Below are 17,471 nucleotides of genomic sequence, written 5' to 3' on the forward strand. Positions count from 1 at the left end.
TGATGTTCCTTTGTCCAAGGTGCCCAACATAATCAAGAAGTTTACAACCTATGGCGCTGTAACGAATCTCCCTGGACGTGGACGGCAAAGAAAAATTGATGAACGGTTGCAACGCAGGATAGTCCGGATGGTGGACAAGCAGCCCCAATAAATTTCCAAAGAAATTAAAGCTGTCCTGCAGGCTCAGGGTGCATCAATGTCAGCATGAATTATCCATCAACATTTGAACAGGAGATCAAGGAGGACCCCACTGCTGACACAGAGACCAAAAAAAAAAAAAAAAAAAGCTAGACTGCAGTTTTCCAAAATGTCCATGAGTAAGCCAAAATCCTTCTGGGAAAGCATCTTATGGACAGATGAGGCCAAGATAGAGCATCTTGGTCAAGCACATCATTCTACTGTTTACCGTAAATGGAATGAAAAGAAAAGAGCACAACACCTACAGAAAAATGTGGTGGAGGTTCAAAGAGGTTTTGGAGTTGCTTTGCTGCCTCTGGCACTGTGTCTCTTGACTGTGTGCAAGTCATCATTAAATCTGAAAAGCTTTTAGGTCGTATTGTACTACCAAGTCTCAGAAGGCTGAGTTTGCATCCTAGGCCATAGGTCTTCCAGCAGGACAATGACCCCAACAATATTGTCCAGACCATATTGGGTTTTTTGCGTGAAATTAACTCCAATTTGCCATTTCTCTGTGTTTTTTATGTTGCTCCAATACACACAAAGGAAATAAACACGTGTATAACAAAATGTGTGTAATTGCAATAATTTTCTGGGAGAAATCCTTCATTTTCTGGAACAATTTCAAGGGTGCCAACACTTTTGACCGTAACTGTATGCTTTGTTTATACAGTTATTTTGTGCTGACAGGCTCACTTTAAAGTACCTTATATGGGAAATACTGAGGGGAACTTTCTACACGACATCTCCCTGTGAGTCAAAATGGAAAACCACTCTGGGATATTGGGTGCATCCATGCCTTTTCTAGTCATCCGTTCATTTTAACAGCCGCAGTATAATGCCATGTTTCCTGATAGCGACCAGCCTGAGAAGCGAGACCTGCATCAATCAGCTAATCACTGGTACATTAGGTTATGTGACTAATATATGTTTCTGAGAGCCAGTAAGATTGCAAGTTACGCATGGAACCTAAGAATCCATTATTCTCTAGCATTGGTTGAGAGTAGCACCACTGATTTCTGCAATCATTGTCCATACCTCTTTCTAGGCCATGAGTCGAAACATTATAAACCTTGATTTTTTTTTTTGTGTGTGAAACAGTTGAATATAAATTGTGGTAGACATTATCTGTCTTCTGCCAGACTCATGTGTATCGAAAGGTTATTAAGCGCTTTTAAGGGCCTAATTTCGTGTATTTTTGCAGCATGCCTTTTCACAAATGCATCTAATATATAAAGCTGAATGTGTGTGTGTATGTGTGTATGTATGTATGTATGTATGTATGTCCGGGATTGGCATCTGCACTGTCGCAGCTACAGCCACAAAATTTTGCACAGTCACACGTCTGGACCCCGAGAGCGTCATAGGCTATGTTGTGAGGCGAAATTTTCACCCCGCGCATTCCAATTCACCAAACAATTTTGCCCATATCTACATAATGGGGAAAAAGTGAAAGGAAAAGTGTTGAAGGCAAATTGACAGCCAGGAGGGGATGGCATACAGGTATATACTATATACAGGGGGGATGATATACAGCTATATATTATATACAGGAGATGACATACAGGTATATACTATATACAGGGGAGATGACATACAGGTATATACTATATACAGGGGAGATGACACACAGGTATATACTATATACAGGAGGAGATGACACACTGGTATATACTATATACAGGGGAGATGACACACAGGTACATCCTATATACAGGGGAGATGACACAGGTATATACTATATACAGGGGAGATGACTTTACAGGTATATACTATATACAGGAGGAGATGACTTTACAGGTATATACTATATACAGGAGGAGATGACACATAGGTATATAGAGGAGGAGAGGACATGCAGCAGGTATATACTATATACAGGGGAGATGACATACAGGTATATACTATATACAGGAGATGGCACAGGTATATACTATATATAGGAGATTACATACAGGTATATACTATGTATAGGAGGAGATGACATACAGGTATATAGTATATACAGAAGAGATGACATACAGGTATATACACTATATACAGGAGTTGACACATAGGTATATACAATATACAGGAGGAGATGATATACAGCAGGTATATACTATTTACAGGGGAGATGACATACAGGTATACACTATATACAGGAGATGACATACAGGTGTATACTATATATAAGGGAGATGACAAACATGTATATACTGAGGGGAAACAGGTGTGAGGTGAAAATGAAGGGTGGGAGGTGAAAATGAAAAGGTGTGAGTGCAAAATGAGAGGAGTGAGGGAAAATAGTGGAGTGATCGCAAAATGACAGATGTGAGGTCGAAATGACAAGTGTTAGGGTGGAATGAGATGAGTGATGGGGAAAATGAGAGGAGTGAGGGGGGAAAATGAGAGGTGTAAGGGAGAAAATGAGAGATGTGAGGGGGAAAATTAGAGGCGTGATGGGAAAATAAGAGAAGTGAGGTGCTATAACTAACCACGGATATTTACTATGCCCAGGCAATGCCGGGCTCTTCAGCTAGTAAATATATATATTTCATGTTTAGACTAGTGCAAATCACAGATCAGCATTACCCTTTAGTGTGCTTCAAATCCTAATCTGCACTTTCTGCTTATTTCAGCCCATAATGTCAAAGGATACACGGCTCTACGAGACGAAGCGGTGAAGATATTTAACTCCCTACAGCAAATGGAGAATGAACGAGACCCCGTGCCATTAATGCAGGGTGTTCTTCAGACATGCCTAGACCTACGCCCTCTTCGAGATGAAGTTTACTGCCAGGTTATAAAGCAAACCACAGATCCACCAGAGCCAGGGAGTGTATCTGACCTCCGATATTGGCAGCTTCTTACTTGCATGAGTTGCACTTACCTGCCCAGTCCTGCTGTCCTTCGCTTCCTACAGTTTCACTTGCACAGGTAAATTAGAAGTCAATTATAAGCCATCAAGGTGACCTGAGCCGGTTACATGGAGTTAGTTCTTATGATATTACTTATTAATGACAAATATGGTGAATCATTTCCTGTAATTTGCACCCTTCCCAGCTCTTTGTACACTAATACAATGACTGCGAGGTGTCAAATGTAAATTTCAAACTGTCCATTGTCTCTTCCTGGGCAGACTATCATTATATTATGAAATCAATGGAATGAGACTCCTGGTAAAAAACTGTATTTGTGGTGTGGGGTGGGTGAGGTATATAGCAGGGGTGTCAAACTGCATTCCTCGAGGGCTGCAAACAAATAATGAGTTGGTGATTAAATTATCACCTGTGCAGTACAAGGAAATCCTGAAAACATGACCTGTTTGCAGCCCTCGAGGAATGCAGTTTGACACCCCTGGTATATAGGACGTGTAACGGGATAATTCGTGATAATCAGATCTTGATAAGTAATGGTAGGCAAAGTTTGTCCTACCTTACTGATTACATAAGATCTAGAGCAGGGGTCCCCAACTCCAGTCCTCAAGGCCCACCAACATGTCATGTTTTCAGGATTTCCTTAGTCTTGCCCAGGTAATAATTGCATCACCTGAAATCCTGAAAACATGACCTGTTGGTGGGCCTTGAGGACTGGAGTTGGGGACCCCTGATCTAGAGGACAGGTGATAAAGCTATGATCGCTGGGGGTGCTCAAGTTCACACTGGAGGCCACGCTCACACGTTCATTACTTTACCTCAGTATTTGTACATCAGAGTGAGGAGTGGAACAATCAGAGGAAAAGTATAATAGAAACACGTCACTACTTCTGCATTCATCACCCACTCCTGGTTTTGGTTTACAAATACTGAGGTAAAATACTGACCAAATACTGAACGTGTGACCGTGGCCTAATACCAAGAACAGAGAAACCAAAGTTCACTGTCTGAATGGAATTGTAGTGCTCATGCGTAACCACCCCACATATAGTCGTACCTGTTCACGACTGCTCCATTCACACAGGTAACCTTAGGAGGACCACTGTTCTAATTATAATGGTGGTTTCAGTGGTTGGATTCCTAGTGATCATACATTCATCATCCATTCTGTAGGAAGTTGATCCTCAAAAGCTCACTGAATTTGAGTGTGGTCCTGTAATAGGTTGTCACTGGTGTACCAAGTCAGTTCATGAAATTTCTTCCCTGCTAATATTCCATGAGAAACTCTAAATGGTATTATTAAAAAGTGAAAGTCCTTGGGAACCACAGTAACTCAACCACAAAGTGTAAAACCGCTGAAAGTTACAGAGCCAGGGACGCTAAATGCTGAGGTGCATAGTATATATGTCGATTCCATTACTGCAGGTATATAAACCTCTACCAACAATAACATTAGCACAAAACTGTGCAGAGGGAGCTTCATGGCATGGATTTCCCTGGTCAAGCAGTTTCATGCAAGCACAACACAGTGTCTAGATGGAGTGGTATAAAGCACACAGCCACTGGACTCTGTGGAGTGACGAATCACGCTTCTTTGTCTGGCAGCCAAATGGAGAAGGGTGACTTTGGTGACTGCCTGGAGAACATTACCTGTCTGACGTTATTGTGCCAAATGTAAAGATTAGTGGAGGAGACATAATTACTAGTGATGAGCGAGTATGCTTGTTACTCGAGTTTCTCCGAGCATGCTCGGGTTGTCTCCGAGTATTTCGGCGTGTTGGGAAATTTAGTTTATGTCGACACAGCTGCATGATTTGTGGCTGCTAGACAGCTTGAACACATGTGGGGATTGTCTGTTAGGAAATCCCATGTATTCAAGCTGTCTAGCAGCCGCAAATCATGCAGCTGTGTCGACATAAACTAAATCTCCCAGCACGTTGAAATACTCGGAGTCAACCCGAGCATGCTCGGAGAAACTCGAGTAACAAGCATACTCACTCATCATTAATAATTATGTGTGGTTGTTTTTCAGAGGCTGGCCTGGGCCTCTTTGCTCCAGTGAAGGGAAATCTTAATGCTTCACCATACTAAAGCATTTTGGGCAATTGTAACTTCTAACTTTGTGGGAACAGTTTGGACAAGGTCTTTTTTCTGGCCCTACATGACTGTACCTTAGTGCACAAAGCAAGGTCCATAAAAGCATGGTTGGGTGAGAACATGATTGGCCTCACAAAGCCCTGACCTCAACCTTATCTAACAGTTTGGGGATAAAGTAGAACAGAGATGGAGTGACAGGACCTCTCATCCAACATCAGTTTCTGACCTCATAAATGTTCATCAAAATAAATGGGAATCATTTCTCTCAGAAATACACCGAAATCTTCTAGAAAGCCTTTCCCAGAAAAGTGGAAGCTGCTATAGTTGCAAAGTGGGGACCAACACCACATTAATACTTATGGAGTTAGAATTGGATGTCATAAAAGCTTGTGTAGATTTCATGTGTAAGTGTCCCAGTACTTTTATTCATGTAATGTATGTTATTTATAGGGCAAACTCTTTAATTTCATATGATTAATTGGAAAGAAAGTGGTAATAGACAGTCAATCATTTGCTTCATAAAATCTTATTTCGCCCTTGCTAGAACGAAAAGCTGTTCCCCCCACACAGAAATGGAGAAGTACTCTGATTTCATCCTATCTTCTCTGGATAAGACAAAGCAGCGAGAGTTTGTACCATCCTACGAGGAGATCTCGGTGCTTATTCAGAGGCAGGAGCTGATATGTACTGTATACTACCCAGGATCTGGGGTCTGTAAGGTTCCAATTACATCTCATACTACAGCTGGAGAGGTGAGAGGTTGTTCGCATTCTGGCTACTACTTGCCTTTTTTTAAAATAAAAATAGTTTATTGCTATACAACAGCACTGTATCCAAAAAAGCCTGTGCTTTTTCATTGATGACCTATTCCAGGGATAGGTCATCAATGAAAAGTAGTGGACAACCTCTTTAACTGACCCTCTGCAGCAGGTTGGAGTGGGTTCTCCAGTATCAGCAGACTACAGGATTGCTATTTTTCCAGCATTTAGTCTCTTATTTTACGCCTATACTTGGGCTAATTGTGCTTAAGCTTCATTCTTTAAAAGGGGCTATTATGGTGAGACAGCCCCTTTAAGACTACACGTCCATTTTAAGTCACGTGAAATAAGATCACTTTCATGCTGCTTAAGTTGCAAATAATAATAGTGAATATATTTGCACGTAAATCCAGGGGCTTTGGATTTCTGCCGATTGTCTTGTAGCTGTAACTTGCTTGTCACAACACGAATGCATTCAGTAGAATTAGTTGCACTGTAGCAGCGCAATAACCCGCCATGTACTTCATAGTGAAGTAAAAAGTATAGCCCATTAAATCATAAAATTGTCCAGAGTTGTTCCTTCCTCTACAATAAAGGTATGTGCACACTGAGCAGTTGCAGCAATTTTTCTGCACAAAAAAAGAGTGCTGGCAGGAAAAACAGAATAAAAGACATGCATTTTTATGCACATTTTTGCTTGGTGTTTTTGTTTTTTTCACCATTTACTTGAATACGTGAAAAATGCTACAAAAATGCTGAAAAAATTGACAGAAAAAATGCATTGATGGTTTAAATTCGCAATAAAAAAAATAAGCAGCATGTGCATGAGACTTCAAAAATCTCATTCGCTTTGCTGGGACGGTAAACTGCAGCATTTTTTACGCTTGAGCGCTAATTTGCGCTGAGCTGGTAATTCTTATCTTGTCTTATTACTACGTTTCATCAGTTTGGGTTTTGTGTGATGTATATATTAGTAACAGTGTCTCATTTAGGAGAAGAAACATGGGCCAGACCTTGGCTTCTTACATGTTATGACTCATTGTCATGAATCTGTCTTAATTTTTTCCCTTTAACCAGTTGGTGGAAGAAGTGATCACAAAACTGAAGCTGACTCACAGCAAAAATGTGTTTGCCCTCTTCGAGCAGAACAACCATTACGAGCAAGCTCTGGCCAAAGCCACTATAGTTGCCGATACCCTCACCAGGTTTGAAAAGTAAATGCAGCTTTGCTTGTGGGTTCTTAGGGGTGAGGTGGGTGCAGACAGTTGGACCTATCGCTTATTTCCGTAGCTTGGGCACTCCAGCTCTATGTGTATACAGTGAAAAAATGGGTCAGTCCCCTTCACTCATTGCTTGGGCACTAGACTAGAAACCAAGACCCAGAATGGAGTGTTTTTTGGGGCCCCTTGGTTAGAACTATATTACTAAATTATTTAGTCTTAAAAAAATAATCCATCTACATTTCTGTTTCACTGTAATCCCCTTAATTTTTTTTAGAGTAATTTTGTAACATTGTTCTTTTAAAAATTTGGTGCATAAAATGTAATGGTTAAAAAAATTACATTTTTATAGATATAAAAAAATCAAAACAAAAAAAGGTTTAAAACAAATCATTATATCAATCAACCTGCTCTTTGTTCGTTAGGCAATTCTTCATTTTTGTTTTGTATTTTTTAGCTTTACGTGTAAAGAAAAGGGATTTGAAACACGATGGAGGTTATACTTCAAGCTTTACTGTTTCCTTGACATGGACGATGTCCCGAAAGACAGCTTAGAATTTTCTTTCCTCTTCGAGCAGGTATGTTACACATCTACATGTTCTAACCATGCTTTCTGGTCTTGTGTCAGACCCATATTTAGTCCTGTGGTCAACTACTACAGAAATATTTGAAAATGTCAAATCATGATATGAATTACCTGGAGAGGACATCATCTAAATTTTCTGAAAGTCATTTTACGTCTCTAAAAATTAATGTCAGTAGCTGGCTCCAGTGTGGATCCATTTATTTTCTACAAGGTATTAGTTTTACCTAGAGCAGTGTTCCCCAACTCCAGTCCTCAAGGGCCACCAACAGATCGTGTTTTTTAGGATTTCCTTAGTATGGCCCAGGTGATGGAATTGATGCCTGTCTAGATTATAGAGTTCTCACCTGGGCATTACTTAGGAAATCCTGAAAACATGACCCGTTGGTGGCTCTTGAGGACCGAACTTGGGGAACACTGATCTAGAAGCAATGAGTCTTGAAAATTAGTTGACCCACAGTTGGACTGACACCTGCCATTGTGAAATGGTTTCTAAAATGTCTTTTGTGATCTTTTAGAGAATGAAAATCCAGTTTAGAGTAGGACTTAATTACGATCTGCCTTTATCTTGTAGGCGCATGAAGCGGTAATCCACGGCTATCTTCCAACAAATGAGGAAACGTTGCAATCATTGGCAGCTCTCCGTCTACAGTTCCTTAATGGTGACTTTTCCCCAAATGCACCTTTTCCTCGGTTAGAGGAGTTGTTCCCCATCTACATTCTTCATTCTCGGGTATTGGCATCTAGCAAACCTCACATCACATCAAAACCTTCTTGTCCCGGCCTACATAAAGGTCTTTTCTCAGGAGCCCTTCCCAATGGATTGTGGAACAACTCTTTAGTTAAACAGAAGGCTGAGGAAAGTCAAAAGTTTAAGGGTCGAATGAAGGAGGAAGGGGCCAATATGATGTCTGCTATTGTAGACAAATGGAAGGCTGTACAGAGCATGGATAGAACTGAAGTCATGGCAACATATCTATCCATAGTTAAACAATGGTCTGGTTATGGATCTACGTTATTTGAGATTGACTTTTATATGGTAAGTTGTTTTTTTTCTTTAGCTCCTAAGGGAAACTATGATTTATACCTACTTGTATATTCTTCTCCTAATAAATGCAATGGTGGAAGGATCCTTTGATGGAGAATACTCAAATGAGTTAATAGGAATCACAATTTATGTAATTAGGTGCATTTTATATTTTCGAAAACTTTTTAGGATCTCTTAATATGTTAAAACCCAATATTTGTCAAGGCCTAAAATGGCCGACAGCCATGCCTTTCAACTGTCTTATACATGCGTGTGCTAGTCTTGGCAAACATTAGTCAGTCTCTCAAAATCGGGTTTGGCCTACTTCTATTTAATATGTATGGGCTACTTTGCAATGAAATTGAATGTCATATAATCATCACTGTGGTAACTCGAAGCTCCTGGACGTCAATGCAAAACCTCAAACAGAGCCTCCAACTATCTGGGGTCTTTATAAGATAATCAATACTATCAAAAGGGACTTTTTAGGACCTCCCATGCCACAGTGTCAGAGCCAACCTTTCCACACCATACAGTTAAGCCTCTGCTGATCACATAGTATATTTTGTACAAGTCACTCACCACATTTGTCTTTCATGCAGAGTTCTGTTGGGAGCTTTTCACAGCGGCTTTGGCTGGGCATCAATGCCACCTCTCTTAGTCTTTACAAGCACGGAGAAGTGGATTCCTTTGAAAGTATTCAGTACAGCCAGATAACATCCTTTGGCGTTTCAGACAATTCCACTTTTAAAGTATCAGTGGGAGAAAAAGAAATGATCTTCGAAACTTCCAAGGTGAGGTTTATAGTGAAATCACTGCTCCTCTGTTAGGCTACGTTCACATTTGCGTTGTTGGGCGCAGCGTCGTCAACGGATACCGACGCATGCGTCATGCGCCCCTATCTTTAACATGGGGGGTGCATGGACATGCGCCGGTATGCGTTGTAATGCGTTTTACGACGCATGCCTCATTATGACGCACCAGACAGGGCGCGGACGACGCTACATGTAGCGTTTTCCCTGCGCCCAATTTCCTGTTCTTTACTATTTTATGACAACGCATGCTTCCAAAAACGCTGCGTTGTGTATATGTGTTTTGAGTTGCGTTGACGACGCTGCGCCCAACAACGCAAATGTGAACGTAGCCTTACACGTTTGTGTGACCTGTATCTAAAGAACAGCCACAGTAACATTTATATAATGCAGTGTGGCGGAAAGCTGTCCTATTACTGCACTGAAGCAAACCACATGTAAATGTATGCGTCAGCCCGACACTTCAATACGGCTGTACAATACAAGACTGAGCCCACAGACCAAGAGTCATGTTCTTTCTAAAGCGATAAAGACACATGTCTACCGTAATTTCCCTTTAAATGGGTTGTCCAATTGAGCAAATGGTTTTTAGATGTGTTCCTAATTTTAATTAAAAAAAATATATATATTATCAAAGCTGCCAAACCTTATGAAATCAGTGCAGTCCCGGCAGTTCTTCTCCCAGCTTGTGCTGAACACAGAAGAGAGTCATCACGTTTGTGTGTGAAGAAGTCAGAGGACTGTTCATTTCTGTAGCCAAGACAGACAATTTTCCAGTCTCTGCTGATTCAGAGACACAGAAAGGGTCTGGCTTAGGCTACTTTCACACTAGCGTCGTACGACGCACGTCACAATGCGTCGTTTTGCAGAAAAAACGCATCCTGCAAAGTTGTTTGCAGGATGCGTTTTTTCCCCATAGACTAACATTAGTGACGCATTGCCACACGTCGCAAACGTCGTGCGACGGTTGCGTTGTGTTGTGGCGGACCGTCAGCACCAAAAAACGTTGCTTGTAACGTTTTTTGGTGCGTTGTGTCCGCCATTTCTGACCGCGCATGCGCGGCCGGAACTCCGCCCCCTCCTTCCGCAACTCACAATGGGGCAGCGGAAGCGTTGTAATAATGCATCCGCTGCCTCCGTTGTGCTGCGTTGTCGGCCCGACACACTGCGACGGGCCGACGCTAGTGTGAAAGTAGCCTTAGCTTCTGAAATCAGCCAGCCCCCTTCACACACAACACTGATAACGTTCCAACAGAGGACTATCTTTCTTGTGTCAAGAACCAGCCTGAAGTGGACTGGCTAGGACTTCTCTGATATATGAGGCCACTTTTCATAATACAAATGCATCAGTAAATTCTATATATTATTAGGTTTACATCTAAAAGATTTTTTCCCACCGAACAACCTCTTTAAGTGTTGATGGATATATAAATATGATGACACTGCATTTTTTTTTTAAGCGGCTAATGATTACAAGTTATGTAGTGTAACGAGTTAGTCTTTAGAATGGATTTTGTTATCTCCATTTAATAGGTAATACAAGACTTGTGATCTTTCACCTATGGATATTACTCAGCAAAGTTGTTGGCTGTCAACTAGTTTCACTTAGGTTTGTAGGATATGGTGGGTGATATGCTATGTAATTGCACTGCGTGTTATACAGAAAAGAATGATAGTAATTTTTTTAATTGGAAATTTTTAAGCATTTTGCTTCTGCAGCCTGCATTTATAACAGTACATTGCAAGCTGCTTCATACCATTCAGTCTTGTTTTTTTTTCCCTCTAATTATGGTCAAGTAAAGATATGTTTTTTTAGCTAAATAGGTATGCTCTATCAGTGATGCATGTGGGAGACATCACTAAACACATGGGTCCCACAGGCTTCACCGCTCCTGGATAGATATGCAGTCATATGACTAATAGCGGATTCTTCTGCTTTCAGGTGGATGAGATCACTCAGCTTATTAACACATACCTCACCTGCATCAGTAATGGACCTCCTCTTCCCGGTGAATGCAGCAGTCGCTATTCTGAAGACCCGAGCCAGCTGGTCTGACCTGTGCCATCTCTAACTACTGGTCCTGTGCAACGTCACCTGCTCGCACAATTCCAGCCTACAGCAGTTGGTAGACATTTTGCCAATACATCTGGGCTGAATACTGTCTACCCCCAGGAATCCACAGCTTTATAATCTGTACACAAAATTATCAATGTGTTTATGGACTCACAACAAAGTTAATACTAGGCCTTTTTTTATTCCTTAAACCAAAAACTTTGCCCCTGGTTGCCTTCCTTCACGGGTCATTTTTCATTTTACCTCCATAATCCATCTATTTGCATGTTCGCAAACTACTCAACTTGTGTCATTATTGTCAGCCAGGGTATCACCTTCATATTTATTGGCAAAACAAGCAACTATTTCAGAGGATGTAATCCCATTTTTTTTGTTATTTTAGGAAATTGGCTTTTCTCGGTCTCGTGTGAAAGGAGGAGCAATGTTTTTGTTATTTTATACATTGTGCTTCATATAAAAGGGAAAATCTAAGTTTATGTTTTAAAAGCACTTTAGTCATCAATGTTATTTCTACGTTTTTAGTGTAAAATTACCGTTGGAACAAAAACGCTTTGCAAAAATACTCAAAAGCAAAATGATATAAAAAAGGACAGGTTTGTTACTGTGATACACACCATTGTCAGACTTAAAGCATTTTGGTTCATCTATTACAGTCTCTATCTTGTCGCAATAGACATTTTATTACAGTCTGTTGGAATTTCAGAAGTAGCCAATGTCATGACGATCAGCCACCTTACACTAAACCTCCTACATTGTCAAGTAGCTCCTTGAAAGATGAGCCAATCTGTACCTTAATTTATAAAATCCATGTTTAATAAAAAAGAGATGCAAATGAATCTGAAGTGCTATGGGTGTGTTTTGAGCATTTCCCGATCCTTTGTCTAGTCAAGCCAGTGAGCTATCAGTCAAGCAGAAAATAGGGGGTGCTATTCACGGAATAGCACTGTGGAGGCCGAAGCTCAGGTCAGACTATGCCCAGAGCTCTTCAGTCTCATTTGTAAGTGGATTAAACATGGATTTTTGTAGTTATGGATTTTATAAATAAAAGGTACATATATTATTATTTTTAGGTACAGTGAGAGGTCAATGATCATTATGACAGACCCCCTTTAAGTACTCTTTGAATCTCTAGTGCACCTACTCAGGCACTAGATATAAGGGAGGATGTCAGCTAATTAACTTCATTTTGTTCTGTATGATTAGAATAGCCATAATACTGGTGTATTTTAGGGGCCATATTACAGCCATCTATATCATCCTGTCCGGCCCAGATTCTAGCGCTGGATAGGTTCATTTTGCTCGGTGCTGGCGCCGTGAGTTAATGCAGGTGGGGAAACATTTGGTACAAGCCAACACACTTGCCAGATTTTGGACCACCCAAAAAGCACTTCGACTCGAATTTGCATAAATAATAAAACATTGTTTTCTCACCAATGATAAGTTGCTCATACAAGTCTATTGTGTATGTGGATCATTGGAAGAGAAAAGGGATGAAGGTTTGCTTTGGGAAACCTTAACCTTTTTTTTTTCCTTAAAATAAAAAAGGAAAAAGTTTCAGATAAATAAGTGAACCTTAGAAAAGATTCAAGTTACCTGGACACAGTACACTTACAAAGTAACCTCATTAGCCTGGACAAGAAATCTGGTTCATGCTGACTGTACGGCAGGCAACTTCAGTCAGGTTCTGGAATTTCAGCCAGTTAAGTCTCACTTTGAAACACAAGCATTTAAGGAACGAACATAGGTTTAAAGGCCGGCAGGGAACCAGCTGAGGTGACTAGTCCAAGAGGGCTGTACCCAGCAGCTTCTCTGTGCCCACTGAGTGACAGATCTCATCCTATCAATACTTGTAGAAAGAGACCTGTCACTCAAGAGGAGCATGGCAGGGAGAAAGCGCTGGGAATTGGCCTCTTGGACTAGTCACTAGTGATGAGCGAGTAGACTCGTTGCTCGGGTTTTCCCGAGCACGCTCGGGTGGTCTCCAAGTATTTGTTAGTGCTCGGAAATTTAGTTTTTGTTGCCGCAGCTGCATGATTTACGGCGGCTAAACAGCCTGAATACATGTGGGGGTTGCCTGTTTGTCAGGGAATTCCCACATTTATTCAGGCTGTCCAGCAGCCGTAAATCATGCAGCTGAGGCCAAGAAAACTAAATCTCCGAGCACTTACAAATACTCTGAGACCACACGAGCATGCTCGGGAAAACCCGAGCAACGAGTCTACTCGCTCATTACTACTAGTCTCCTGAGTGGCATTTAAATGGACGTTTTCTCCGATTTTCAGAGTGAAACATACCTGCCTGGAATTCCGGAGTCGGACTCTGATTCATGCTGCTTGGAGTTTGGATAGCACAAATCAGCTTTCCGACTTCCTTCAATGGGCACTTTCAATATGAAACAGCGCCACTCTTGCCCACAGCCTGAGTCTGGAATTGTAATAAAGTCTCACTTAAGTGCAATACCAGAATCAGCCAATGAAAAATAGTGTTGTAGTTCCTAGAAAATAAAAATCTCCGTTCCAGTTTTGTATGCTTGGCTAGGTTACACAATCTGATGTGAAATAACAAGATCAGGTAAACGAGAGCAACATTTAAACATTTTGTGCCCTATTGTGGTATGAAGCCTACGTCTACCACACTTTACCACTCATGTCCGTGTGTTCACAGGGATATGCTGCTGACAATATGCTTGTTGTATGGGGACTGGACTCATTCGGTCCCCATACAGCTTGTGTCTGCACAATAGAAAGGGCAGCAATCAACTTGCATATAGTCGATCAGCACTCGTTATGGGCAGAAATCTGCTGATCCAACCACATTTTGTAATATTTGGAATACTATACACCATAGTTGTATCCACTAATCGGGGAGGATGAAGGAACACAATCAGCAGCCAGTATAAATTTAGCTATAAATGATAAAAGTTCACAGTTTTACTGATCCAATGGAGAGACCCTGTTGAGAAAATACTAGCACTAGTGATAAGCGAGTATACTCGGGTTTCCCTGAGCATGCTCGGGTGGTCTCCGAGTATTTTGTGCTGCATGATTTACGACTGCTAGACAGCTTGAATACATGTGGGGGTTGCCTGGTTGCTAAGGAATCCCCACATGTATTCAAGCTGTCTAGCAGTCACAAATCATGCAGCTATGGCCACGAAAACTAAATCTCTGAGCACTAACAAATACTCGGAGACCACCCGAGCGTGCTCTGGGAAAACCCGAGCAACGAGTATACTCGCTCATCACTAACTAGCACTCCTGTGCCTTGCTAAAGAGCTGAGATGGAGGATGAAATCGCACGCTGGGAAATATACCGCATCACTTGTACATTTAGAACTAGTACAAAAAAGTGGAATCATTAATTTGATTCCATTGTGAGAAAAGCGCCATATAAATCTGCTGTTATTCTTGGTAATATCATTGGCTGCCAGTAATGGCTAAGGGGCCTATGTCTGGTCTCCTCTTCTTGGGAAATTTGACTCCACAGTTTCTAACATTTTCGGATATGTTGCCTATAGAGAGGTATTGCATTGCAGGTACAGTTTAACAACCACATGCAAATCCCCGATCAGCATCAAGCATACAGCCATAATATTCACAAATTAAAGTCGTTTCACAGCAGTAGCCATATATGAATCTGTGCATTAAAGGGGTTGTCCGGCCTCAGGCTACAAGTACGCAGTCACTCTATGTGACGTCAGACTTGTGAATCCTCACATCACGCACTGTACGGTGCTGGCACAAGGAGTGGCGGGCGCCTGACCACAGATATGTGATTTGGATTAATGCGGTCATCTGATTACTAGATAGGCGGGATACAGTCTAGTTGGCATGTGACCAGAAGTATGGAAATCACCTGTGTGTGGTCACATGATTGCCGGCTCCCGACAATCCTTACAGTGTGCAGTGTGCGCAATTGTGAGGATTCACAGTGACTGCAGACTTGCAGTCCAAGGCCGGACAACCTATTTAAGTACTCAGGAAAGAGGACAGATTGTCTAAGTGTAGACCTGTACTATCTGCCCCGCCGTAGCCAGAATGAGAGTCCGTACATCGGGTTACAATTAGTATTGCGTTCTAGTTGCCAAGCTTATTTTTCTGTTCTCTCTTCGTCTGATTTTCAGCCCATCCACATGCCGTGACAATTAAATGGCAGTTTTAATACAATGGTTTCTGGCAAGCGATAAAAAAAAACAATGTTTAGCTCCTTTCAGATAGATCCACATTATTAACTGTGGTTTATGTACCCTTCATGCAGCATTTCAAATTGTAACATATGGAGTGTTGGCCGCAGTTTTTTACCTATTTGGTCAGTGGCTGCTCACTTCTTGTATACAACAGTGTCTAGGATTAACGCGGTCATATCTGTCACTCACAAGCCTGGAACTAAAGATGAACACTTGTAAATTGTCATCATCCGCTGTTTGGGACCAGTCACACTCGTGTATCAGAGGGGCTTTATACGACGCCCTCCTTTGTAATAATAGGACACACAACCACATACTCTCCTAGCGAGGTTTGATATAGAGGACAATCAGATCATGTTGCCACCATCCCTGCCCAATCGTTGCCATCAGGAATAACTGCCATGTTGGTGATTCTGCACCGGCTGATAGCAGTCACCTGGCATTTTGTGTATTCAATCCATTTGTCTGGGATTTCTCCCTACCCCGTTTTGCACTGTTTTACAATGCCTTGTTGGATGTGCAAATGCCAAAAGTTTTTCACGAGAAAAGATATGTGCTCTTTGAAAATATGCATTTTGGGTTTTTTTTTAAATAAAAATTATTTGAGAAATAAAAGTTTTACTATTCTTATTTAATGCATTTAGTTTCCTGCAGGGGGCAGCATGATTGGAATAATTATGGTAATATGTTTTGGCAAGTTTAGGATTTGCTTTTACATAGTAACATAGTAACATGGTTAGTAAGGCCGAAAAAAGACATTTGTCCATCCAGTTCAGCCTATATTCCATCATAATAAATCCCCAGATCTACGTCCTTCTACACAACCTAATAATTGTATGATACAATATTGTTCTGCTCCAGGAAGACATCCAGGCCTCTCTTGAACCCCTCGACTGAGTTCGCCATCACCACCTCCTCAGGCAAGCAATTCCAGATTCTCACTGCCCTAACAGTAAAGAATCCTCTTCTATGTTGGTGGAAAAACCTTCTCTCCTCCAGACGCAAAGAATGCCCCCTTGTGCCCGTCACCTTCCTTGGTATAAACAGATCCTCAGCGAGATATTTGTATTGTCCCCTTATATACTTATACATGGTTATTAGATCGCCCCGCAGTCGTCTTTTTTCTAGACTAAATAATCCTAATTTCGCTAATCTATCTGGGTATTGTAGTTCTCCCATCCCCTTTATTAATTTTGTTGCCCTCCTTTGTACTCCCTCTAGTTCCATTATATCCCTCCTGAGCACCGGTGCCCAAAACTGGACACAGTACTCCATGTGCGGTCTAACTAGGGATTTGTACAGAGGCAGTATAATGCTCTCATCATGTGTATCCAGACCTCTTTTAATGCACCCCATGATCCTGTTTGCCTTGGCAGCTGCTGCCTGGCACTGGCTGCTCCAGGTAAGTTTATCATTAACTAGGATCCCCAAGTCCTTCTCCCTGTCAGATTTACCCAGTGGCTTCCCGTTCAGTGTGTAATGGTGATATTGATTCCTTCTTCCCATGTGTATAACCTTACATTTATCATTGTTAAACCTCATCTGCCACCTTTCAGCCCAAGTTTCCAACTTATCCAGATCCATCTGTAGCAGAATACTATCTTCTCTTGTATTAACTGCTTTACATAGTTTTGTATCATCTGCAAATATCGATATTTTACTGTGTAAACCTTCTACCA

General features: G+C 41.3%; 1 protein-coding gene across 3 annotated transcripts in view; it reads left to right on the forward strand.

Annotated features, from left to right (window-relative positions):
- The window catches only part of PLEKHH3 (pleckstrin homology, MyTH4 and FERM domain containing H3), a 99,414-nt gene extending 87,328 nt beyond the window's left edge, over positions 1–12,086 (forward strand). The window contains exons 7-13 of one of the 3 annotated variants that reach the window (XM_069751912.1): positions 2,799–3,096; positions 5,677–5,884; positions 6,968–7,104; positions 7,568–7,688; positions 8,268–8,732; positions 9,323–9,514; positions 11,475–12,086. In XM_069751912.1, coding sequence (XP_069608013.1) covers positions 2,799–3,096; positions 5,677–5,884; positions 6,968–7,104; positions 7,568–7,688; positions 8,268–8,732; positions 9,323–9,514; positions 11,475–11,588 — 1,535 coding nt within the window. In that variant the 3' untranslated portion in view covers positions 11,589–12,086. The remainder of the gene's footprint in view (positions 1–2,798; positions 3,097–5,676; positions 5,885–6,967; positions 7,105–7,567; positions 7,689–8,267; positions 8,733–9,322; positions 9,515–11,474) is intronic. The other 2 variants (XM_069751913.1, XM_069751914.1) reach the window with 2 other exon arrangements.
- Positions 12,087–17,471: the final 5,385 nt, after the last annotated feature.

Source organism: Ranitomeya imitator, chromosome 2 (assembly GCF_032444005.1).
Source record: "Ranitomeya imitator isolate aRanImi1 chromosome 2, aRanImi1.pri, whole genome shotgun sequence".
NCBI classification, from domain to species: Eukaryota; Metazoa; Chordata; class Amphibia; order Anura; family Dendrobatidae; genus Ranitomeya; species Ranitomeya imitator.